The sequence below is a fragment of the Falco punctatus genome, assembly GCF_963210335.1.
Source record: "Falco punctatus genome assembly, chromosome: Z".
NCBI lineage: Eukaryota > Metazoa > Chordata > Aves > Falconiformes > Falconidae > Falco > Falco punctatus.
This window is the reverse complement of record NC_137586.1, coordinates 4,689,635-4,715,942: the sequence shown is the minus strand read 5'-3', so window position 1 is coordinate 4,715,942 and position 26,308 is coordinate 4,689,635. Positions and strand designations below refer to the sequence as shown.

The window sequence follows — 26,308 nt, the reverse complement described above, 5'->3', positions numbered from 1 at the left end:
GTACTTAGCCATCTGCAGTCAGCTGAGATTAACCCTACCTTCACTGTCCAGAAAAATCACCACGGCAACTTAGTTGTGCTCTGCATCAAGTTTTGCTAAATGAGAAGAGTTGCATGCTAGGAAAAGATGTAAAAAAAATTAATCCCATGTCTATTCTGAGATCATGAAAATGAAATATTGTATTGTCACCAGCACAGAGAACCAACCATCACTTGGTTCTCCTGCACATTAACATAACTGACCTCACACTTCTGCATGTGGTAAATATTAGTCAGTGTTGCAGAGTGGCAGGGGGGGACCACTAAAAAAACCCAACACCCATAACATTTTCTTTCCATGCTCAAAGTCATGTAAAAATTCCTACTCTCAAAATACAATACCTTTGTATCAGCCTCAAACTAGTCTAGTGTTTTGAAGAAGCACCTATGGATCTATGGCACAACCTTAGCATCAAGCAATGGCTTGGGGAAGGAGAAAAAAGCCAAGACAGTTTCTCATTAAAGCATAACGCAACATCACATGCAGCAAATAATTCTGTGAAAAGTTTTAATAGAGAAGAGATAATTAAAAAGATCAGATTCAGGGAAAATAGACCTGGGAGAGACCAATTAACCTATCCATGGCTCTGCACCTTAATCAACTAGTACATTTGATTAAGTTCAAAAGCCCTACCTACAAACCAGCTTAAAACACTGGAAAAGCCTGTGTTGGAACACAGCCAGGACTAGGAGGTTCAGTATTAAGGTTATAAAGCTCTCTATCATTACAAGCATAAGTTGTTTTCCCTCCTCACTATGTTCTGAATGCTCTGCTGCATCCCTGCTTAAAAAAGTTACCTGTAGAACAATCCTCTCAATAAGTGTGGTTAAAGGTTATTCCTGTCCGTAGCAGTCACACTAAACCCTCAGTTTTAATATTATTTCTAATTACTATTTTGACCCTAACATGCAGAAGGCAAAAAACAGTATTAGCAAGTCAAAGGAAAAGGCATGTTGCTTGCAACTACAGTCCCTGAAAGACTGCTCAACCCCTTGCATCAGAAGTCCTTTATTCTTTAAACATGCATAAAGTCATTAATAACCCTCAATTCATCATTACGTATGCTGCTCAGCCACTGGGGCCGTCCATCCAAGGCAAACACGAAAAAGCACACTTACCTGTGACCTAGCGTGGTCATTGCCAGAGCCAGATAACAGCCAATAGGGATGTCTGCTTTAACAGCCTTCAGGAGAGGGTGAAGCACAACCGACTCCGTCATGTCGAGCACATTGTCAGACACAAGGACTGCAAGCCAGCCGTGCTTCATGCTGCAGTCATTTCTGTGAAGCTTTAACCTCAAAATCAAACCCCATGCCCACTGATTAAAGGAAGTCTCTGGTGTTTCTCCATATCGAACAATGCTGGCTAAGTAGGAGACCTGGAACAAAGCAATGGGAACAGAAATGAGAGGAAGCACAACCATACCACAGCACATCTAGGATTTGGGTCAGCTTGGATGAGTTTCCTCTTCTATCACAACACCATGACACAAGATCAGAGCAACAGTAGTTGATTTTCAGACACGCCATGTAGCACCACCAATTAAGTTTATCAAGTCTATGTTTCTATGGCCTTCATTTCCACCTCACCTCACCACCACCACCCCAGTCTCTTCTGGTAAAGGCTATCAATTTATACTGTTTGCCTGAAGTTTTCCAAGCTAGATACTGGTCTCAGATTAAATTTTATTTTTATGAAATTTATGAAACGAAAGTGCCACACTCAACCTTCAGTAAAGTTTAAGACTGCTATCAAAGGAAAAATAAAAAAATATATAGACAAAAATAACATCTGTCAATAAAAAGCCTAAAATCAGTCAGCCTCTCCTTAGGAAGACTGTGATGTGGACAGCAGTCTCTGCACTACGTACACGTGTCCATTGCAGTGAAGACCCTCTCTAGATCAGAAGGAACTATAAATCTCTGGGAAAAAAATATTGTACATGCTCTGACAGACAGTGTAAATTGCAGAGCCAGGGGGGGAACAATTAAGATATTTCATCCTCTCTGAGCAGTGGTACAAGAACCTAAGCATTATTTTCTCTCAAGTTAGAGTTACAAGCTTATGCAAGTCAGGACAGAATCACTAATACAAGTGCCAGTCAAGGCTGAGACAGGCTTAAAAAAACCCATCTAGCTGGCACAAAACAAACCATGATTAGGTAGTGCAGAGAAGCAAGTCAAAAAAGAGCAGAGACAATAAGGAACATGCAGAGTGTTGGAAGAAAAGACTGGGGGAAAAAGCACAGGGGAGGAGGGGAGGAGAAAGCACTGTACAAGAAATACTGAAAAATAAAGCATAGCACAACGCTAAAAGCTCTGAAAAAATAAACAGAAGCATCTTGGATTGAATATCCAAATATGGGATTTTTAATCTTGATCCTTCTATTCTTCCATTCCCCTCCTGTAACTTGGAGCCATACTCTCTTCAGGCACTAGTGTGCAGTAAAATCAATATAATAAATGTCTGTAGGGTGGTCAAGTAACACAGCACTGATCACTGCTGAGAAGTTCTAAAGAGATTAATACTGGAGTCTTCAAATAAGGTAAGCCTAAGAGCTGGAGACACAGGAAGGATGTCTCTTACGTTCACCAGTAATAATAAGCAGTCTTTCATTAAGCAAGTACTGGCCAACTCTGCATGAGTAAAGGATGCTTTGGAAGAACAGCTGGCAACTATGCAACTACAGGCTGGACAATAATGCAAACCTACAAGAAGGTCAAATTTAAAATGTCTATTTCTCATATAGATGTTCAATATAAGTATAACATTATGTTTCAAATAGCTCTGTGGGTACAAGAATACTAAGAGTTGATATATTATGTTCTAGTAGTATCAAGATAGCATAGCTTTTAAAAAGTAAAAAAAAAACGGGGCTTGGCCTGCAGTTTTTCCTGTCTATCAGTGTCAATAAAGTAAACTCTGTAGCTCTGAAGGAGGAATACCTGTTTTATGCTTTCAGAAAGCAGCCCAGTATATGGCTTCTGGGAGAGATATTTCTGGTATGCTTCCAGGACCATCAATGCAACTTCAGAATGGACAGCTGCATCCAGATGAAGAGCATCCTGCTCAAAAGAAGAATCACATCACAAAACTTTGCCTCATTTAAAAGGTCTCTACATTACTGACTTGCACTACAGAGAAATAAATCTTAATTTGAACAGCCAGAAAAACATTAAATATGATAATACCTAGGCAAAATCTTGGCCAGTAAGAAAAGTTTTAGCCCACCATTGAAAACTAATGAGCTCAGCCCGGGCAATACAAAGCTCAACTGTTAGATTACTTCCAGAAAAGGATGACCATAATGACTTCTCATGTGCATTTTCTGAATTTATAGCAATCAACCCCAAGTTCCATAGCTGGCATTTTAAATTACATAGTACAGACACTGGAAATCTTGCCCTCAAAAACAAAATAAAACCAAAAAAAACATATTACGGGGTTTTTTGGCATCAAAACACAGTAATTCTTCTTACCAGCTGCCACATTAAAGGACTATTTTTCCCCATATCAAAGGGTACAGACATGACGGTCATTGCACAGCAAAGACCTCACAGCTCATTTTCCCTACCATTCCTTTATTTTCACATGTCATCATGAAAGAGGGAGAAAAAGTGAGGCAATCTTCATGAACAAGGATCAAGCACAGCAAAGACTTCAGTACAACCAATAGCACAGATTACAATGCTAAAACTGATCACTGAACTCAGGCAACAGGATTTTCCCCCCCCAATCTATTTCTGTTTCTCTCTGAAAAAGCATTCACCCTCCACTGGTTCTGAACTGATGGAGCTCTTAACCCACTCTATGGAGTATTTTCCAGTCATTTAAATAATGTTCAGAGCCTTGAAACCTCTAATTTAAGTCATTAGTTTTCTTGTATTGTAAAAAACATAACTGGATACCAGCCTGCAAACTACAGTCACACCAGTCTCATACACACTTCTTGAAGGACTTTTTGCAGCCACAGATACCTTAACCAAGTGACTATAAAAAAATTGTCCTGTCAGCTGTTTCCTCTTGCTCATAGAGGAAACTCCTGCTTAAACACCACTTTTAATCTCATCTGCAGCAACACAAGAAACCAACACAAGCAAATCCTCAGGCAAAATGCTGCAAAGTTACAGTGAAGCTCCCATCCTATGCCATCAAGTGCACAGCCACCACATAAAAGCACATAATTGACCGTTTTCAAATTCAATTAGAGTCCCAGTTCAGTAAAACTTTTGCTCTGAAAGCCAGACCAGGTTCAGGCCTCCTGTTTTTAATACGTACATGCTCACCGAATCCCCAGTTTAGCCCTTCCAGGATAATGCAGGCTAGTTTATTCTCCACTGTTGTTAGAGTGTAATTTAACAACCAGTCACGAATCAGTGCTATCTCAGATGAAGTAGGCTTCCACAGATACAATGGCAGTTCCTTAAACAAATATAAAGAGACCTTTGAAGACAGAAAACGAAAAGGCTAATCAGTACTCAGTATGGAACAATAATCACCATTATGCCCTTCTATCTTTAAGAGTGATATAAAAAAACCACAAACATGGAGAGATCTTTAAAAATCCATCCATGTCAAGCTGTATCTTATAGCCTGTTATGGCCTTAAGTTTTAACTGGGCACCTGCTTTAAACAATGAACGTTAGCACTTACCATCCCAACTTTTTCGATGGTCTCTCTAACTCGATCCAGCAACACAGAAATAATCTGTGTGTGGAAGCTGGCAATTGCTCCCAAGAGTTCTCGACCAACTTTTGAAAACGTCTCTCTTGTGGAAAGGCTAACATAAGACACCTGAGAAGATGAGCAGCGAGAATTTACTGGTTATGGCTGACTTTCACAGACACCACAATAAAACATCTTTTGGAAAATACAGAATCAAATTGCTCTGGGTGATCGGATAAAGTTGATAAATGTCAGTATTAAAACTGAAACTGATTGCCCTAGAAGATATGGAAATTATTATGTCACAGTGCCAAAAACAAAGTCCAAAACTAAACATAGGAACAACACCAACACACACACAAAAACCTCCCATAGAACTACACACTGCAACAGAAAACACACCACACAAGGAATTTCACAGCTACAAGCTAGACCTGCAGGAGAACAATAAAGTAAAATATTTTTGTTCATTTGTTTCATTCTGGCTTGGTCTACGGAAAAGCTGTTCTTTCTCCCAGAAAAAGATGCACTCCAGGACATTTTAACTTGGTACTAGATTATAAACCTCACAAGCAGCACTTTCTTAGTTCCAAAGTAGAAGCCATGAATGTTTCACATCTTCCCCTGTTAGAAAGAAAAAGGGCATACTCATCCTTTTCCTGAATGGACCAGTAATGTTACTCACCTCATATATCTCCAGAGCAACAATTTTGATAAAATCCTCATCAACATCATCCCGTTTGGTTTGTGCCATCTGAGCAAATGTGATGAGCAGATAAATTTCTTCCGAGCAGTTCATTGTTTTGAGATATTTTTCAAAATTTTCAAGGTGCTCTGGGTCTACAAAGAAGTCACATGAAAAAAACATGATACAAGGAGTATTATAGAACATATCATCAACATTTATACATTTATTCACAGTTCAATCCCAGAGCAGGAACCAGTGACAGAAGAATTATCACTGCAGGCTTGTAAATTAGTATCCTCTCTTCAGAAGTGGCTGGTACCAGCTGCTCTAAAATAAGGTGTAAGAAACACCATAATATGCAGCGACGCCATACGATTCAGTAAATATGTTAGTAATTACTAATGAAAGCTAGGAGTACTTCAAGAACAGCTGGAATTCAATTTTTAATATTGGTTTAAGTACACCATGCTTATCATCCACAGTAAAAACTGCCTGAATCTCTCTGCTTTTTAAAAAATGTTATCACAGTTTTGGTTTCCTTTACATACTGGAGCAATAAATTCCACAGATTAAGCCCAAATTACATGAAAGGATTCTAGTTTTAATCAGCAGTCAAGACAAGATTAAAACTAAGCCCATCCAAGCACAGCTGAGAGGTTTTGATCAAGTTGAGAGACTCTGCCCATTCCAGATACCATGATCTCAAGCAGCAATTAAACTGGGGAGATCACTATGACAATTACAAATAAAAATACTTCAAGCATCTAGCCCTGGGCCTAGATCATGTCCAAGAGTTACAAGGAAGGGTCAGCTTCATTTTCTCCAACTCAGTACAAAAAAAAAAAATCATTGAATGCACTTATTCAGAAAATACCTCTGAAAACAGAGAGCCAAAGTTGCGCAGGACAGGAAGGCTAAGAGATGCTTTCACTCAAATTCAAGGCAGGTTTACTCTTTAATTCCAATAGTGAGATACTGCCAAATGCAAATAAACATTTCATTCCTCAGGGTGGGGACAAGAGGAAGGTAAAAGTACAAGGAAACCTGTAAAGGACTTAAAACATTTTTTTTCTCTTCCAAATAACTTGAAAGAGTCTGTGCAGCAAAACAAGCATTGAAAGTTGCATTTGAGCTGTAAAACAGTTTGGAGAGCGGTCTACTTCTTCTGAAGCATAACATGCCAGTAAACACTGTTTACACCAACCTTACAGCAGCTGAATAAACCAAAAAAGCACTCATTGTGGCACTTAGCTACTTAATCTGCACAGGCACGTGCTCAGCATGCTTGTGATTAAACACTTCCACTTAAGTTACATTCTATTTTAAGGGCTTTCAAGAATTTTGCAACTGTACTTCAACCCGAGCTCAGATTTGTACAGCCAAACATCTCATCAGTGTGGTACAGGATTGTGCAATTTACGTAGAGTTTTCCATAAAGTAAAATAAACTACACTCCTGAAAGACACCATAAACAGACAGGGGATATCTCCCTTCACCAATGCTACCTTCTATCTTTACAGCAGAAGCTACACAGCACTCTGAGTTTTGCTGTTGTCTGAGATTTTTTTAAGGTAATGCACAAGGGAAAATAACCCAAAATATACCATTACTATATATAAAGGCAAGGCAGAATGACCCAGAGGGTGGGGAAGGCGTAGGATACGCAAGTAATAAATGATGACCATGACAGCAATTGTATGATGAGCACCATGATGTGTGTGTCTGTTTCATTAGGCACAGACCAGCGAACAACAGAGAAGGTGGCTGGAGAAGAACAGAAGAGAAAAATGGGATCAGGTAAAGTGAAGGACAAAGTCCATAAGAGGAAGGAGGAGGGCTGGTGTCAGCTGCTGGGCACATGTGCATCAAGACCTTCTCTGCTGCAACTCACAGCTCTGCAATCTTCCAGCTTCCTGCCTCAGCTGCACCTCCTCTTCATCACTGTACCTGGGGTCATCTGTGAGCTCCACACACTGCAGACCCCATGCCAACCTCAAACCCACAGCAAGCCATAGCATCGACTGAAGGATGGGGACAAGGAAAAAGGGAAGAAGAGAGACTCTGCTTCACTGTGAAGTGATAGGATTTAGGCAATGACATCTTCCCCACACAGTTGCTAGTGGAGCCATTGCCCTTCCTCCTCTGTGCATCTAATTGACACTACAAGTTTAGAGAGACCCCAAGAATCAGTGGCTCCTCAAATTTGGTGCTGGCAGTAAAGAAACCGTAACAAGAAATGTTGTTCAGCAGGTTCTCATTGCCAGTTGCAATGGACGCAAAGACAAAACTGTTCATCCTACATTCATAAAACTTAAATATACATGCTCACACTCCCACAGGTATCAAACATCAAGAAGAAACTACTAAGTCATTGCTTGTCAGCAAAAACCACAGTAAGTTTACTAACATTTGGTCCACTCAAGAACACCTCAAGTAACCAGACTTCCCGTATTTCCTCAGCGGGTTATATCTGGTAGTTCTCATAATCCAGAGGTTGTCCTAGTAAGTGTAGCTCCACCACTGTGCTCCATTTTATCATGCTATTTCTACTATCCCTTAAAAATAATTACGCTCTCACTTCTATATACTCAAGTCTAAAGCTTCCATCTATTACCAAGGCTTGCTACCACCTGTAGATTCACCACTCAAAAATGCTCAAACAATCTGGGAAGGGAAACCAATTAAAAAAGGTTCTCTCCCAGGAGAAGGTTAATGTCATGGTCTTCTAAGGTATGATTACAAAAAATTAAGTCACCATTATGTTGGTGTCAGTCAAAAGAAGCTATTTCAGAAGATAAGACTGATTTCACTGAAAGAACGGTTGATATTCCCTGTCTAGACATTTGTGAAGAATAGTATCATGCTGACATAACCCACTGAAGAGAAGAGGCAAAAAATATACTGCATCAGCATACCAGTGACTTTAAAACAAAAGATTAAAATGTAAAACCAAAAAAATTTGAAAAAATAATCAGTGTTTATTACTGTCAGAGCTGCAACCCACCATACATACACCACATACAGAGCTGCAATACACCATATCACATTCTCTTTGAGATACAGGAAAAATTTATTGCAATAACAAAAATAAGTCCTACTGAAACAGTGTAACTGTTACAGTTTTGGTTGGCAAGTATTAATCAGATCAGCACTTCATAAAGTGAATGTAGTTACCATCTTGGTATTTCTCTCCCACTCTGTGTAAATTGCCTTAAATATCAGCTGAGCTTGCACATAGTCAAGACACTCAGTAACCCCTCAAGATCACCATTTTCTCCTGCTTCTCCATCAAAAGACTTAGTTGATGTGGTAACAGCTATCAGGGCTACCAGCTAGCTGAAAAGTAAAACAGAGTGACATCTGTTCTCCCTGAAGACAGCAAAGAGGCTGGGAAGTAGGGAGTTACTGCTTTGTTTACCCATCTCCCTGTTAATCAAGTCTTGAAGTATTTTCCACAAAGGTAGCAGCAAAGGGTAAGTAGCATTCCAGCTCCTTCTAAATAACTGTTATAGCTGGTCACCACAGCCACAGTGGAGATCAACACAGGACAGAATTCAAGGGGAAATAGGAAGAAAAGGTGGCATATAGGACAGGAAAAGCATCAAAAGAAGGCGTGAGATGGGAAACATCTGTAGTTCTGGACAATAAGCAGATGTTCCCTAATGTAAGATAATGAAGCCAAAACTAGCAAGTTTAGAGGCAAAAAATAAGAACTGTGGTATTTATAGAACTATCAACAGCTCACATAAAACCCCAAACCCTCAAAAAAACCTTAAACCAACCCTAAGCAATAGAGAGTTCTGCATTTTCAGATTTAAGTCTCTCTCTCCAAATACTACCAAAGGTCCAGATAGGAGCTGATACAAGAATACACAAGATTTATCTACTGCATGGCATTCCCACAGCTCTGAGGCAGCCAGTAGCAGTCTCTGTCAGAGAAAACTAGAAGGCCAGCAGATCCAACAATTCCAGTTAACATGAGTGTTTGGGCAAACAAGTACTGGAAGATCATGAACTGCTCAAGACATTTCTAAGGCCCCTGGGCCAGTCATGCTGCTGAGGATGTATTTAACAATGAAACCTACAAAAAAAGTAAACTTGTAGCTGATGCAGCAGTAGCCAAATCAATAATAATTGGTTTCAAGTGTAGGAATTCTACCTTTGAGTCTTTGTTTGCAGTCAGCAGGATGCAGAGTAGAGCAGAGCTCTTCCAGGTGCTCGCTCTCCGCACAGTGCATGACAAAGAAGAGCCTCCAAAGCATGTTGCTGGATAAGGTTCCATAAGGCATCTCAGACATGAACAACCAGACTCCCAACCTGTTGGATTTGAAGAGGCAGAGAGAAGCAGTTTCGCCCTGATAAATCCCAACATTTGAAAAGGAGACATATGCCCACATCTCTGCCACAGTAACAGAATTAGGAATTTGAGGATGTGTCTTAGCATCTTAAATTCTGAGGTAACCTCATTCTGAACTGGACAAGTCCTCAGAGCTTCTGTCAGATGCTAGAATTCAAGACATAATACCTCCCCATACTGATGCCACCAACGTGCTGAAAAATTGTGCATAACGCAGCCTTGTTTAAACCATTAAGTATTTAAAGGCATTCCAAATCCCAGTTTCAAGTATCTAACTTCTCCAAGGTGAAGCCGTTATCAGTCACATGGGACAGCCTACCTTTTCGCCTTCAGAACATGTAGAACAGCTCTAAAAAACAGCTCATCAAACTCCAGTTGCAATTTTTCCACAGAGTAGGGATGCATAACTGATCCATACTGTTTATTGTTGCTAATGTATTGGGCCCAGTGGTCACTCACATGACAAAGTGTCATCCTACACAGAAGAATAAGCAAGTTGAAGTAGTATGTCATCACCACATAAAAATACTGACAAGTACAAATAGATCAGAGTCTAATCACAAGACATGTGTTCAACCCTTTGTCCTCTGGGTTTCAGACACTTCCAATTAAATAGCATGTCTAAAATTCCTGTGTTATCCTTCCTTGGTATTGCAAGCAAAGTGCATAATATTCTGTTACACCGAATCAGTTGGTGTATGAACTCTGGAGACTTAAGGTAATCCTACATGATGAAAGGGCAGTAAGTGCAAAAAGTTCATAAGGAATAGTTATACTGAGAAAGCTCCTGCTCTAATAACACAAACGAAAACACGGATTTTGTTTCTGATTTAACTCTATCGCCCCTTGAAAACACAATCATAGAAGCTATATAAAATGACAGCTAGAGATTTAAAAACAAAGAGCAACTTTCTGGTTTCAATTCAATTTCCCTACTGCAACAATATGACAACTTTCAATGAGCAAATTAGAAATGCTAAAACAATTCCAGATAACAATGGAAAGTGCGAACACTCATTATAAATAGCGGTGATCTGAGATACTGTTTGTTGGATAAGCACATCCCTGATGGAAGTCAGCCCAGTGTTCCCCAACTCCATCTCCACTAAACCCACAGCACTTAGATTCTGCAGTTTCCCACTTCACAGGCAGCTTTAGAAGCAAGGACCCTGGGATTTCAGATACCCAGACTGGCTAACCCTAACCTGACCAACTCGCAGAGCAAAGTCTACCCAAGAACTAAGTTTGGGTCTTTTGTTTTGTTTTGGCTGGTGGGGTTTGGGGTTTTTTTTTTGTTTGGTGGTTGGACTTTTTTGTTCTTTTTTAGCAGCTCTGAACTTTAAACCTGACTGTGTGAAAAAAAAAATCATACCACAGAGAATATATTCTCTTACTTGATCAGCTGACCAATTCGCTTCACAAACTGTCGGTACCGTGCTCTGTTAAATGTTTCTAACCCTGCAGACAGAAGTTCCACTAAGGAGTTCGCAAAAGCAAAAATCTTCATCATCTCCTGGGGAGTTGTTTTTTCAGGAAAATAAGCACCTAAGACAGACACAGAAAAATAAGGCTCAAAAAGAATGTGTGAATTCTGGTTTTTCTTAATTAACTTAACAAGCACTCAAAGCCACAATTCACCATATACTTGGCAATCAGTTCATTGATGCCAACTATATAGCAAACCAAAGTCTGTTTTGTTTATGAAATGAACAACAAATACTTGTTGAATACAAAAGTACAAATAAACTATACAGGTTAACAAGACCTCTAGCAAGCAGTTATCTTCATGTACTTGTCCAGAAATAAAGAATGAATAAATGACTGGGGAAAAATCACAGTAACATTACAGCTAAGAGACAAAGGGGAAAAATTAGTTCTGAAAGCACATCTGTGAGTACAACTACCGAACAGATGAAAACTAAGGGAAAGGACTCTAGCATTTTGCATCCTACCATTGCTACAGGTTTTTAAGTCATCCCATACACATGGTGTACACTTCCATCTCATCGATTTAGTCCCTGAGCCATTGCACAAGTCATTACTTCACTTGGAGACTCTCATAATCCAGTAGCATTCGTGGCAGTTTTAGTCATTAATACTGTTAGCACAAGCAACACAAAGGATAACTCTTTAGCAGCTGATTTACCTCCAGACTTAAACCCAAGGAACTGCTGAAAGAGCTCATTAAATGGAAACTGTGACAACAGGGCAATCAAGTCATCTTCCAAAAGAAGACTCCAGCTTGTTTCAGGATCCTCATCCTATAGACAAACACAGTTGCTTTCAGTAGCTTTACAATAAAACACACGGTAAAAGGGCTTCACTACTGTACAAATCAGTTTGCTTGTAAGAGGAAAACAAAGAAAGTACAAAGGAACTCCTTCCCACGCACACAAGCTCCTAAATTCCTCTTCTGTGTGTGTTTCTACATAAAATCCCTCACCAGCTAGGAAACAGAACTAGAATCAATGCTGTGTTAGTCCAATGCAGCTTCTGAAGGGAAGCACCTACTCAAATGTATGTCTACTTCTGTCTTCTCTTGCATGCAATAGCTCAAACATTTAAATTCTATTGCTAATACTCATTCCTGGAAGCTCCAGTATCTACAGTAATAACAGAGATAAAAGGAGAGTAAAAGATCTAAGTTTCAGATGATGTTCTTTAACTGAACAAGTCAGCTTTTCCTCCTCCATTTCACAAAACACAATAAGCTTGAGCAAAATAAGGGAAAGAAAGGAAAAAGAAGTCGTTTGCTGTTACCTCTTCTCCTCCTTCATCTACCAGGGTCCAGTTTCCAGATCCTTTCCTAGACGAGGAAGAACTTTTCCTTTCATTTGGTTTCATATGGCACATAAAGTCCACCCGATTTCTGATTTAAAGTGAAATATCAAGTTTACAAAATATTAGAAAATTGAAAATTCTGAATTAAGTCACCTTTTAGTTAAGGGAAGATATTAAAAAAACAAATACAAGAGCAAGAAATTAACAAATATGTCAGAAAGCTGCATGGCAGAAAAAAAATGGGGGCTGGTCAGCAGCCAGCTGGGCATGAGCCCCCCGTGTGCCCAGGTGGCCCAGGAGGCCAGCAGCACCCTGGCTGGTGCCAGCAGTGCTGTGGCCAGCGGGAGCAGGGCAGTGCCCGTCCCCCTGCCCTCGGCACTGGGGAGGCCGCCCCTGGAATGGCGCGGTGGGCTCTGGGCCCCTCGCTCCCAGACAGAGCCTGAGGGGCTGGAGCGTGTCCAGAGCCGGGCAGGGGGCTGCGGAAGGGGCTGGGGCACAAGTGCTGTGGGGAGCGGCTGGGGGAGCTGGGGGGTCAGCCTGGAGAGGGGGGGCTGAGGGGAGACCTTCTGGCTCCCTGCAACCCCCTGAGAGGGGCTGGAGCCAGGGGGGTCGGGCTCTTCTCCCAGGGAACAGGCGACAGGACGACAGGACGAGAGGGAACGGCCTCACGTTGTGCCGGGGGAGGGTTCGGCTGGGAATGAGGGAAAATCCCCTCACGGAAAGGGTGGCCAAGGCTGGCACAGGCTGCCCGGGGGGCTGGAGGCACCCGCCCTGGGGGGATTTATAACACCTGGAGATGTGGCGCTGGGGGCCATGGTTAGCGGTGGCCTTGGCAGCGCTGGGTTAACAGCCAGACTCTATAATCTTACAGGTCTTTTCCAACCTATAACGGTTTTGTGATCCTAAATGATTCTACAATAAATTGGTATCCTCCAAGACTCACACCAATCTGCTGTATTCAGCAAATGATCTTCCAAGCAATATTCTGAGAAATGTAAATGGCTATCAGCCCTGTACAGCAAGCACATTTAAATATGCAAGAAATAACATTATTCTTGCCCATAGAGAGAAAAATCCTTTAAGAAAATAATCAAAAAAATTATATCCTATTTCAGACAAGGTACTGTACAATAACCATTTAAGGCTAGTGAGTCAACACCACACAGGGTGAGTGCAGGCCAGCTCCACTATACACCTTTAATTGCTGCATTAACTGAACACCACATCAATGTAAGAGTGGTCTTACACACACTGAGCTACCACATCTAAAGACCTTCCAGAAAGGAGTTGCCTCAAGTCAAGCCAGCTCTAGTTCCATGTATTAGACCACTTTAAGTCTGGGCTACTAGCTTTCAGACTCTATATTGTAGAAATCCTAGTTGTGCAGACGTAACAGCAAGTCACACAAATGTGCAGAAAGGTTATATAAAAAGTTAAATCATAACATCCAACTATCTTCTAACCTGAAACATCCCAGCAGAACAGTGCCACAAAAGTCCAGCGTGATATCTGCTATCTCCTGATCTCCTTTACCTTATACTCTGGTAAGATGGATGTATTACAACTGAAACAAGTTTTAATACAGTGGTTTCACAAACCAGATTCAGAATTCAAACTTGTTACTGACATGCAGCAGCTGTAACAGACAAGTCTCAGCTCTTTTACCAGTCAGTACAGCCATTGTGGAGGCTCTGTGTTCTTGTATCAACGGATGAGAGCATCACTCCAGACACTTTAAAGTCAGCCCTTATTCAAAACACAACCATCAAAATGCACTGGCAATACATATGCCCCCAGGATACACTTATTTCCCCGGGCAGCTCTAGACAGGAAATGCAAAACCAAAACCCTTAAATAACAGCATCCAATAAACCGGACTGCTGATTAACTCAGGGTCTGGCTATAAACATCACAATGACAACCCTAAATAACATTTGATTCTTGGACATTAAAATTGGGGATGGAGTAATATATTTCATCTGAAACAGTTTTCAATGACTGATTCCATTAACTAGCTTCTCCCAGCAGCATCTATTCCTTCTAGATTAAAAAAAAAAAAAAGGGATGACAAATAAATTAGAAGCCCAACCAGCACACACACCAGCTTGGCAAACCCTTTAGTCAGGGAGTTCTGTTGCACACACAGTGTAATGAACAGGCCATCATTCAAGGAAAGAACTCTATTTCATAAGTCACAGTAATAAAACATGCGAGGATGTCAATCTTCAAAGCTATCTGACAGTTGAACGCAAGCTGCATCATACTGCACGCAGTAGGAGAATGTACTGCCAAGGCTGTATTTTAAGATGAATGAGTAAAAAGAGTTTGAATTAAACTGTGAATCTCTTATTTGTGCCTGCTTTTTTGACTTTGCCTGCAAGGAACATTCAGAGTTTCACAAGTAGATCATGTGTCATGTTTTCTAATCTTAAATAATCAGAACATTTTGTAAAATCATATTCATACTTACTTGACAGGAGACATAAGCAAGGCAAGAGATTGCATGAAATGAAAGACACCTGATGGGTTATCCAAGACTTTGATCTGAAATTAAATGCAAAAACCTAGGTGAATCTAGATAGGCAAAACAAAGAGAATTTTAATTTCTCTGATAAAACTAATTTGCTGAGTTTCACATTTTGAACTAGCTTTTTCTTCATACTAAAAAGTAGCCATAAAGACAGTATCCACATCCTGGAGAAAGTATTGCTATGGCAAAATATTGGGATTAGTCCAACAGAAATTAAATGAGGGAGGGAAAAAACATCAAAAATCCCACAAAAAAAGACCACTTCTGTTTCACATGTACTTCTGGGCACCAGGGGGAACTGGGATGTTGAGCAGAGGTGAAGTTAGGATCCTACCACGTTACATTCTAAGGACTTGCTGATCTTTCCCTGTTAATGCAATTGCAACCATGCTCCTACACCTAGATTGCCAACATCTTCCCCTCTCTGAGGGGCAACAATGTTCTTTGCAAGAACACTCTTGTGCCTTTGGATATCTGCACTCCCTCTGATCTATATAAAGCAAACCCTTTCCCTTGCCCTTGAAATTACCTAACCAACAAACTCTCCAGGGAAACTAGTCCCCTTTCAACGTGCAGCATATAAAAATCTGCTCTTCCTCATCCCTTATATATCGCAGAGCTGCCTCCAATCTCACTTGTCTCACATACAGCACTGTTTGAAGTCTAAATATTCTTTCCATTTCTTAGAGCACTCCCAAAACCTGTTGCTGCATGAAGCCTCCTCAGGCACACCAGAAGTCCTTGACTCCCTTTCACAGGGTCTCTCTAGCCAAGAAAGAGAAGCCTGTTTCCCCGTTAACCTGCTCATGATAGGGCTAACATAGGTAAATACATTCTTTGAGAACCCCCTCACTGTTAAACATGATCCCCGCACCTGGAAACACGGTGTTGGTCAGGAGGGATTGACTAGGCACAAGACACTCTCCTACCCACTCCACTCCCACTTTCTGACAATAACAAAATAAACATTCACACCTGAATGAATGGACAAGCCCATTCGCTGATCCCAGCTGGACACCGAAGGATGTGGTTGAAGAGGAAGAGATGGTCACCTAGACAGCCAATTCTTTGCAACACAGACACCTAAAAGAAAGCATATTGGAATTTGGTAACCAGTTTCAAGGTTCATTCCTTTGTAGTCCTGCTAACTTGAGTAATACTGTTTTTTCATTTCTCTTCCCATACTTTCTAAGAAACCTCAATTTTCAGAGCAAGTTACAGGAGAAACAATATTTTAAAGTCTGCTTGCTTGGCTTATGAGCAACAAACTTTCCTTCAGTGTAGAGAAATTAATTACTCTACAGTTTTATTAAAAATTAATTATTTTAGACATCAGCTAGAAGTTTCTCAAAAATGACAAGTCTGAGTAATTTTAAATTCAAAATAAGTAAATGCATAATGAATATTAAGTCCACTTCGAGCAGCGTTGGCTGCTCAGGTACCAGTCCTCATTAATGCTGCTGACCTCCACTGACTTCATCAGACAGGGAAATACATTCTAAAAATTCACTAAAAGATTCTGTTCCTCAAGCAAAACAAACCCCAAAAATATCACTGCACATGGGGCAGCAAGTTAACAGTAACACTTTCAGAAATAACTCCCAAATTCATCCCATCTGTTGGATCAAACAGATATATCCAGGCTTACTCCCTCACCAGTCTCTGCAGCCACATGAGAAGGTCACTCTGAAACTGAGGATCTTCGATAACTCTGCGAGTGAAACCGAAAAGGACGCTAATACATTCCTTCAAGTGGCCCAAGTCTGAAGAAAGATTTTCTGACTGCTTTGAAACTGCAAATTAAAAACAGAATGAAGGAGCTTCAACATGCAGCTGTCAAGAGCAGTAACATTAGTAGTGGGTTTGGGGCTATATAGAGAACTTGGTCTCTGTATCTATAGATGGAGAAATATTTCAACACAGCTGCTTGGTAAATCTGATAGATATAAGTATATATATGTGTATGTATAAGTAAATACACTTCAGTGTATTTAATCTCATAATTAGGCACTGGATACTAACTACAAGACTATACCAAGGTTACTCTCATAAAAGGCTTCCCCCCAACATAAACTTTTTAAGAACCACCATTTACGACGCATACAAACTATCTGGGAGGTGAGGGGCAAAGGGAGGAGGACTAGGAAGGATAAATATCCGGGGCAGGAGGGGGAGGAATACTTTAGCTAAAAGATTATATTGGCAAAAATTCAAGTAATACACGTAGGATGAAAACCAAAAAGATTTCTAAGTATTGGAGTTGCAAGATTTCAAATAGCCTTCCCAAGAGGAAGTAAAGTAGGAAAAATATCCAGCTGGTGTTAGAACTGTGCATAATCAAATGGGAAAGGGGACTGCATCACATGTTGCCTTTGACAACAAAAGACTGAAGTCCAGGTGTCCTATCTCACCCAGTGTCCTTCTACAGTAATCAGTGGCAGTATGCAGCTTAGAAGGCGGCACTCCTGCTTCCACTCTCCAGGTGAGTAAGTTAAGAAAATGGGAAATTTTTGTGGTGAGAAAGAAATTTCATTGATCCCTACATAAGATCAGCAGGTTTTAGTATCAGAGGAGAAACAATCCAGTATACAATTCCACCACAATACCCTAAAACTGCAGGTGAACCCTGCACAGCATGGGGAATGGTCCAGACCAGCAACACACCTTGTTCTTGCTGCTGAAGAGCCACTGATCTCAGCAGGGACGAGCTGCTGAGCAACCTGTAGACATATGACTCTACTTGCAAGCGGGACAATACCGAAGTGTATGAGTGGAGCGCCAGTGTCTGATGCACGTGCTCTGCTTTGGCTTCAAACAGCTTTTTCAGTTCCTCCAACACATTGTCATTCAGCTCCACTGTCTGGTAGCGATGGTGACCTGTCACCTTGCACTGATCTGCACAGACACCCTGAAAAGAAAGCAATTATTTTATATAAGTAGTTTAGTTATTTTGTCAGGTCGAGCATGCTTACATGAATTAACCTTGACATTCCCCTCTCCTCAACAGATTTCAAAGCTTTCCACTCCACACATTGAGAAGACAAACATCTGGGGACATCCTACATACTTTTTAAGAGCTACTGATTACTAAAGATTCATATCCCTGTCTTCTGAAAATAATTACACTACAAACCCTCAGTAACTCAGATTTAGAAACAGAGTTTCAGTTTATAGATTACAATAAATACTTGAAACTGCTATTTTAAAGCTAAAATACGTACTGGAACAAAATAAATGTTTTTCTAAGGTCCCAGAACTGAGTATGTGCAGCTATTTCCCATTGTTTGTTTAACATCTTCAGAGATTAACTGCATTCTAACTGTTTCCCAAACTGTAATTAAAAGTTGAGGCCAATCTTCCTCTGCCCTATCTCTAACTCAGCACAAAAGAAAAATCACAATACATCAACATTCCTGTTATTCTTTTATGCAACCAGGAAACATACTTCAGAACCAGCACTTTGAAAGCTTAAGCTTGAAAGTAACCCTGTGTTTCCTAAGTTAGTAGAGTAAGAATTTTAATTTAGTATAAAACCAACAATTATTCTGGACATACAATAAATACATAACGAACTGGGATGGAATAAAGCAAGCAGCAAGCTTAGCCAACTGCAGGATGACCAGCGGGATGTAAGTGCAAAGCCAAAACTGCTTTCAGTGTAGAAACTGATCAACACAAAACTGAAAGTCCAGTGAGGTTCAGTGTTACTCCCCAATAAAAAGGAAAAGATTCAAATCTGTTCGGTGGATGTCTCAATGTCTCAACTCTGAGGAACTAAACAGGAGAGGCACTCACAGAACCAACAGTAAAAGCTACCATGTACACAGGTGTTTAGCACCCTTGGAAAATTTTGATGACATGTTGGCTATAAACAGGGTCAGAGTGCCAGAACAATACCATTCACTCCCACTGTAACACCCAGTTCCAAAGACAAGTGACACAGAACAAGTTTGTGGAAAATCCTTTCTGATGTGTGCCCCAAAGAGCTCCCCAAAGCCCTCTGGTTTGCAGACAGAAATGCTACGGAGTACCAGGACCACCCTGGAAGTAGCTAAAACCACAGCTACACTTGCGGAGCTACAGTTCATGAATGCAGATGGACCTCACACTCCCTCTGCTTCAAGCAACAGGGTGGGCCGCCCATGAGCGTGACTCAAGCTCCTATGCAGCTGCCACCTCTGACTGCAAGACAGTCAGGAATGATGTCAATGACAACTGCCGCTACAGGCAGCAGGCCAGATGGGGCATCACCACTACCATCAGTCCAATGTCCTCCTCTATCACGTATCCCCTGCACCTACTCTGAGTACTGTGATACAAACTTCACCCAGCGCTGCAGGCAGAACTGGGTGCACACACTCATTCTGACTGCAGACACCAGTCTGGCTCCAAAAGAGATCGCTAACAGAGACCCCACTACTCTACACTCAGAGTTTAAAAAAAAAAAAAAAAAAAATCAAACAACAAACAGTCTTAAATCTCAACAGGATGAACTCTGAAGTACTAGTGGTCAGTGGAGAGGCAGAAAGCAAAGACAATCATTTCTTTTAAAACAAAACAGCTTCAATAAGATAAGCTCAACAGCAAGTAAAATTATCGTCTGAAATCACATCCAAATAGTTTGGGTTAAAAAGTAACTTAAGCAACAGCACCTGTACGGTTTTCTGTTCTTCTTTAAAAGTCCATAATCTCCCCTTAACATTTTGGCAGTCTGTCATCATAGCCTGCAGCTCTGCCTCAGCCAGCAATAGCTGCTTCCTGCAGCGCATGTAGTTTAGGAGCAGTTCATAAAATTCATGCCTGTCCTGATGAGCAACACTTTCGAATTCCTCTACATAGGAGTCAACGTTCTCCAACCATGAGCAAGGCTCAAAAATCTTCAGCTGTTCTCTGGTAAACGGCACCAGTTCTGGTTCGGATGGGAGCTCTGGATACAGCCTTTCATTGTGCAACAGTGGTTTGACTGCTATTATGGTTGGTCTCTCATAGGACAATTCAGCCGACAAGTCTGGATAAACTGGTTTCAATCCCAATCGCTGAACACATGTTTTGGATTTCTCAGAAATCTGTGGGATACTAAGAGGGAGCTTCTCTGAAGAAGAGACAAGAGGATTTTTAACATCTTGTACATTTTCCTTTCCTTTTTCCCGTACAAAGCCCACCACTGTATGAGAGCCAGCAGTACTGGAATGAAAGGTACTACTCAATAAATCACAGTTTCCTGATCCACTAGCAGCTGCCTCCACAGGGCTGTGAGGTTTGTCCAACTTGCTTTTTCCACCCTTCTCAACATCCCCCCCACATTTCTCATGTAAAGGACCGGCTTTGAGCTCTCCTGCATCTGTGGGAGGCTCTACAGCCACTGTTGAAGGCTCTTCATTTGCTGAAGATAAATTACTGCCAGGGATGTTACACACATCATTTACAGTTTTTCCATCCTCTGTTTCATCACTGAGACGAATTTCTGTAAATTCCCCAGGGTGCTCCACTTTCACTTCACGGGCTCGAGAAGACAGTTCTGCCACAGGAAGGCGGAAGACATCATCAGATGCTTGTATCTGGGACTCCTCACTACTTTTTTTCTTTTTTTCCTAGGGGGAAAAAGAATAATTAACAGTGTCACTACCAAGTGAATCTCTCCCCCTTGCCTCCCAAATCCCACCATCACCAAAACTAGTATTTGTCAATATTACAACTCCAAAAGCCCCTCTTAATATATTTAATTTTCATAATATTAAAGGTAAAAACAAATGTACCAAACAGATCCTTGCTACTTAGTTGCTCTTTGAAGACTGTCTATCAGTGTCGATTCTCTTGGTCAGTTCTTAAACAATGTTTCAACATTTCTATGTAAAAAAGCTATTGTTTCATTAACATACAAAATAATCAGTTACAGGATCCTGACCTCTAAGAAGAGTCATTAATTTCACCATATCACAAAAGAAAAGTTACTTTGTGATTCATCTTAAGTTTTCCACAATATTTTAATGAATGGGAAAACATATTCAAAAAAGTAATTTCGAAACAAAAAAGTTTGGAATGCACCCCCTAATTACATTCCAAAACCATCACATCATGTGTACAATTACTGAAATATCTATTTTCAATAAGTATTACACACTAGAGATGCAGAAAAACTTAGCAGCAACATCAAAATTGTAAAGCAATTGCACACTTTTAAATGAAGATCAGTTTGGGAGTAAATGGTTCCCTTGAAGCTATAGATTATATTATATTATAGCTATGCCTTGAAGGCATAGATTAGCCTCTTTCCCAAAGCACAGCGTGGGACACAGTGTTGCACAGGAAATCAACAAAGATTTTGCCAATTTGTAAATCATTTCTGTATACCTCCCAGTTCATTAGGAGTGGAAGCTACAGCACTCCACTTTGGATGACCCTGATACTATAACAAACACCACCACTGAAATTAGGAAAAGCTTCCCCTGATTGGGAAGAGATGATAGTTTTAGAAACTTGGTGGCGATATCACCAATACTTTTCACTAAACATCTGGCATGACTTCGCCTTATGAGAAGGCATACATGAAAACACTCAAATCAAGGCCCTAGCTAACCTCTATCACAAGCCTAATTTTATTTCAAACATAAGCTCCAGCTCCTTTATGAAATGGCAATACACTGCCATTGCTTTCAGAGTATGTTTTCCAATCTATTAAAGCACGTAAACAATTATAATCACAAAACAGTTCCAACAGACTCCAAGGCCAGCTAAAGCTACAGCTGAGAGGTCAAAAATAGATCAGCACAGTTCTTTAAACCAGAACATGTTATAAAAAACATCTCCCAACACTTAAGTCCAAGTCAGTAATTTCCACAGGATACTATATCACTAATCATATTTTTGATAGTGTACTGTTCCATGTACGTTACAAACACATGCTGGTCCTTTCGCCTCCACAATCTCAAAGTTCTCTCTTGCAGTCCTCACACAGAAGGAACTTCCTTTATCTTTCAGTAGCATCTTGTATTCCTCCCAAACACTATGAGTACATGAAATAGTTGTTTTTAAAATTTGTGAAAAACCTGTCAGTTGTCACTTTCCAAGGCAAAAAATGCCATAATCATTACTAGGACTTAGTCTGAGAAAGGGTGAGAGAAATCAGGTTCCAAATTAACATGAAAGCAAAACCTGCTGTTCCCTCTTCTGAGGATTTAGCCTTTAAGTCAAAGATGCCAGCTGCTCGTTAGCCTTGTCCCATACCTAACCATCCTCCTCTCCTAGCACATCAGTGAACAACACCTCAAGCCCCAAGGACACCTATTATTTTTCAGGAAACATCTCTGGAATAACCGAGTGCTACTCACCAAGATGCACACAGACACACCTTTACCAGTTCTGGGTTCACCGGTTTTGCCACCTCACTTTGTTTGAAACAGTCTGCTGTTACTGGTGCTGGACAAGCTCAGCTTTGGGGCTACTATTTTCAGAAAGCCCTGGGCTCCATTCCAGTACCAGGCAGCTCTGCAGCTGAGCCAGTCTTCCCCCGCCCCCCCCCGATCACAAGAATTTCAGCTTTTCAAAGGATTATGGTTGTTTCTGAGCCATGAGAATGGAAAAGTCCTTAATGTGGCTGAGCCACAAACTGCATCCTCAAACACCTCTGCGTACTAACAGTGGTGAGTGTAACAACAGCCACAAAAAAACCAGGAATGGGTCACGCGTAACACTGAAGAATTACAGATTCTCACACATGACATCACCAGTGAATTGTTTCACAGTGAATTACACCTGGAAGGGATGGCCAAAGACAGTGGCTACTGGAGTCACTGTACACACGTCGTTAAAGAACTACCAGAACTACCAGTGTGACCTGTGACTCACCACCTTCCTGCAGGGAACCGATTCTATTAAGCACCAGTCTTAAGATCTGACTGTCTTGCAAATGCTATGGGGCTGAATCAATGACAGCAACAATGACACACTTACTCTTCTAGGATTGCTTTTCCCTCCAGTCTTTACTTGCCTTGAGTTCAGGAATCACAGCCATAGCTGACACCAAGATCTAACCCTTGTTTTAGAGGACACCGGTCAATTAATTCATTAATCTATTCTCAGAGGACTTTGACAGCCACGATTTCAATGCTTTTACTCTATGTGGTGTAGTTTACAACATGAAAGAGGTTAAGCAATTAAGCGAAACATTTCCATTCTGACTGAACTCTGAGGTGAGATATTTCATTTCAGGTAGTTTCCAGAAATTACTGAAATTCTGCGTAGCACCGCTGCAAGGAAAATAAAGCCTTCAGAAAACTATCATGGACATCATGAACAAGGAACACACTCAAACAGGATTAAAACCTAGCAAGAGCGATACTTAACAACCGTAGCACCAACTAACAAAGAAACACCGTCATCTGCTATACATGGCCTCATGTTTTGAACATTTTAAAGCCCAGCCTATACATATGAGTTGTAGTATAGCACAGGATGAAATTCAGTACGATACTGCTAAGTGTCGGTAAATTCTATTGCCCTATGGCTTCATGGCTGAGGCAACTCCAGCTGTCTCACTGCACAGAGCTATTTATGAAGGCCAATATGCTATATGAATAGAAAGCTTGTTTACACCCTTCTACAGCATCCGGATACCCTTTTACAGCATCAGGCCTCTCACACCCTTCTCCTGGCTGCCAGTAATTCCAAATCTTCTTGCATCGCCTCAGAAAAGCGCAGACACACAGAAAGCTTTTTAGAAAAACACACACACACACACACTGCTATAACTGCTTTCAGCAGATAAGGATGAACTAACAGGGATACAAACACCGCCCACAACAGCCACCCCTTCCGCTAATTAAAAAAATATAACAGTAACAAAAAGTAACACCAAACACGAGAGAAACCCCTTGACCAAAGCCTCACGGCTTTCCAGAGCTCCCCCACACACACCTCCCTGGTCCGAAGCCGCCACAAACGAGAGGCGGCTGTAACAGACGCGGCCGCCAGGCCCCAGCCCCCCGCCCCGGCGGAACGGCAGCCCGAGGGCCCCCCGCCCCGGCCGTGCCCCTTACCGTAGCCCTGTTCTTGGCGCGGGCCTTGCGGGGGACCCTGACGGCCTCGGCCATGGCTCTTGCGCTGCGCCCGCCGCGGTGCTGCTGGGCGGCTGTGGGCGGCGCCGGAAGGGGCGGGCCTTATCCGCGGGGCGCGCCCGGCCAATCAGCAGCGCGGCACGGACGGGAGGGACGGAGGGACATACCGAGCTGCGGGGTGGTGCTTCTCCGGGGGCCCGCGGGGGGGGCGGGCTCTGCTGTGAGGGTCGGTGGGGTAGGCCAGGCTCCCCAGTAAGACCTGCGGGGAGGCCAGGATCCACCGTGAGGGCCTGTGGGGAGGCCAGGCTCCACTAGCATTTGAGGAGTAGGCCAGGCTCCTCCATAGGAGCGCAGGAGGAGGCCAGGCTCCACTACAAGGACCTGCTGGGAGTTCAGGCTCCTCTGTAGGGCTTGGGAGGAGGCCAGGCTCCACTATAAGGATCTGTGGGGAGGTCATACTCCTCCATAGATCAGGCTTCTCTTTAAGGACCTGCAGGGAGGCTAGGCTGCTTCTAGGGGGAGTGTGGTGTGAGAAGCCAGACCCCTGCTATTGAGGATGGGAAGTGTAAAGTCGCTTCTACCTGCACCGCTGGTAGAACCTGGAAGCGCCATTGGAGTGGGGCAGCCTGTCCTGCAGTGCCTGAGGCACCTCCAGCTACAGGGGGGCTGCTGGCTCAGCCTGCGGGGCCAGGCACTACTGCCCCTTCTGAACCCTGCCTGCCCTGGCACCAGCTGTCCCCAGGGAGCAGTGGCTGGAGCAAAGTCCAAGCCCCACTGGGAGAAGAAGTGACTTCTGGCAGTCTCCAGACAGATGAGCCTCTGCAGACCTCAGGCCCATCCTGCAGAAGACATCATATTCAAGGAGCTAATGATCTCAAGCAGGCAGGATCTAGCTGGAGGCCTGTAGCTGGAGTTGTTCCCCAGGGGTCAGTAGCGGGTCCATTTCTGTTCTGCTCGTCCATCCGTGGCCTGGGTGAGGGGACAGACGTACCCTCGGCAAGGCTGCTGGTGCTACAAGGCCGGGAGGAGCGGCTGACAGCCCAGGAGGCTGCGCTGCCGGTCGGCCAGACCTGGGCGGGCTGGAGAGTCAGGCAGAGGAACCTCATGAAGTTCCATAAGGGCAAGTGAAGGGTCCTGCCCCGGGGGAGGGACAGCCCCAGGCACCAGCACGGGCTGGGGCTGAGCTGGGGGGCAGCTCTGCGGAAAAGGGCCTGGGGGTGCTGGGGGACACCAGCAGCGTGACCTGGTGGCCAAGGGGCCGCTGGGGTCCTGGGGTGCACGAGGAGGAGCGTGGCCGGCAGGTCGGGGGAGGGGATCCTGCCCCTCTGCTCTGCCCTGGGGAGGCACATCCAGAGTGCTGCGTCCAGTGCTGGGCTGCCCAGTTCCAGAGACAGGGAACTGCTGGAGAGGGGCCAGTGCCAAGATGATGAGGGGACTGGAGCATCTCCCTGCTGAGGAAAGGCTGCGGGAGCTGGGGCTGTTCAGCCTGGGGAGGAGAGGGCTGAGAGGGGACCTCGTCAGTGCATACAAGTATCTTACAGGCGAGGGTCAGGAGGACGGGGCCAGGCTCTTCTCAATGGTGTCCAGCGACAGGACAGGGGGCAACGGGCACAAACTGCAGCACAGACCGTCCTATCTAAGTATGGGGAAGAACTTCTTTACCTTGAGGTTGACAGAGCACTAGAACAGGCTGCCTAGAGAGGTTGTGCAGTCTCCTATGGAGGCATTCAAAATCGATCTGGACATGACTCTGTGTGACCTGCTGTAGGTGAACCTGCTTTAGCAGGGGGTTGGACTAGATGATGTCCAGAGGGCCCTTCCAACCCTGACCATTCTGTGAATGTGCACTCTATTGGAACTTGTACTTAGGGCTCGAGAAGCACATAAGTCATTAATCTGTAATTTCTGTCTGTGGGAAATGTAAACTCTATGTGAGTCAAGGCGGGGCTGCACTGGTCCTGACCGGGAGCCCACTGCATGTTCAGGAGCCAGTGATCCCCTCAGCAGGCACAGGGCAGGGCTGTGCTGCACAAGCCCCTTGACCACAGGATAAGCTCAGCCAGCTCATGGTTACAGGGGACTGGCAGACAGCTCCTGCCAGTAAGGTACTGACCCTTACACCACCTGCCTGGCCCTGCCTGTATCTGGAAATGCAGGAAAAAAGTTCTCATATGAACTTCCTTTATGAATAGATC

At 42.8% G+C, this 26,308-nt stretch overlaps 1 protein-coding gene across 1 annotated transcript in view; it reads right to left on the bottom strand.

Moving 5' to 3' along the window:
- The window catches only part of EPG5 (ectopic P-granules 5 autophagy tethering factor), a 60,580-nt gene extending 35,148 nt beyond the window's left edge, over window positions 1–25,432 (bottom strand). The window contains exons 1-16 of the mRNA XM_080371825.1: window positions 24,096–25,432; window positions 19,713–20,651; window positions 17,725–17,968; window positions 16,717–16,853; window positions 16,036–16,143; window positions 15,001–15,074; window positions 12,510–12,618; window positions 11,896–12,010; window positions 11,144–11,294; window positions 10,069–10,224; window positions 9,552–9,709; window positions 5,390–5,544; window positions 4,693–4,833; window positions 4,318–4,482; window positions 2,985–3,104; window positions 1,158–1,417 (exon numbers count right to left, since the gene is read on the bottom strand). Of these exons, the coding sequence (XP_080227951.1) occupies window positions 1,158–1,417; window positions 2,985–3,104; window positions 4,318–4,482; window positions 4,693–4,833; window positions 5,390–5,544; window positions 9,552–9,709; window positions 10,069–10,224; window positions 11,144–11,294; window positions 11,896–12,010; window positions 12,510–12,618; window positions 15,001–15,074; window positions 16,036–16,143; window positions 16,717–16,853; window positions 17,725–17,968; window positions 19,713–20,651; window positions 24,096–24,149 (3,086 nt within the window). The 5' untranslated portion in view covers window positions 24,150–25,432. The remainder of the gene's footprint in view (window positions 1–1,157; window positions 1,418–2,984; window positions 3,105–4,317; window positions 4,483–4,692; window positions 4,834–5,389; window positions 5,545–9,551; window positions 9,710–10,068; window positions 10,225–11,143; window positions 11,295–11,895; window positions 12,011–12,509; window positions 12,619–15,000; window positions 15,075–16,035; window positions 16,144–16,716; window positions 16,854–17,724; window positions 17,969–19,712; window positions 20,652–24,095) is intronic.
- Window positions 25,433–26,308: the final 876 nt, after the last annotated feature.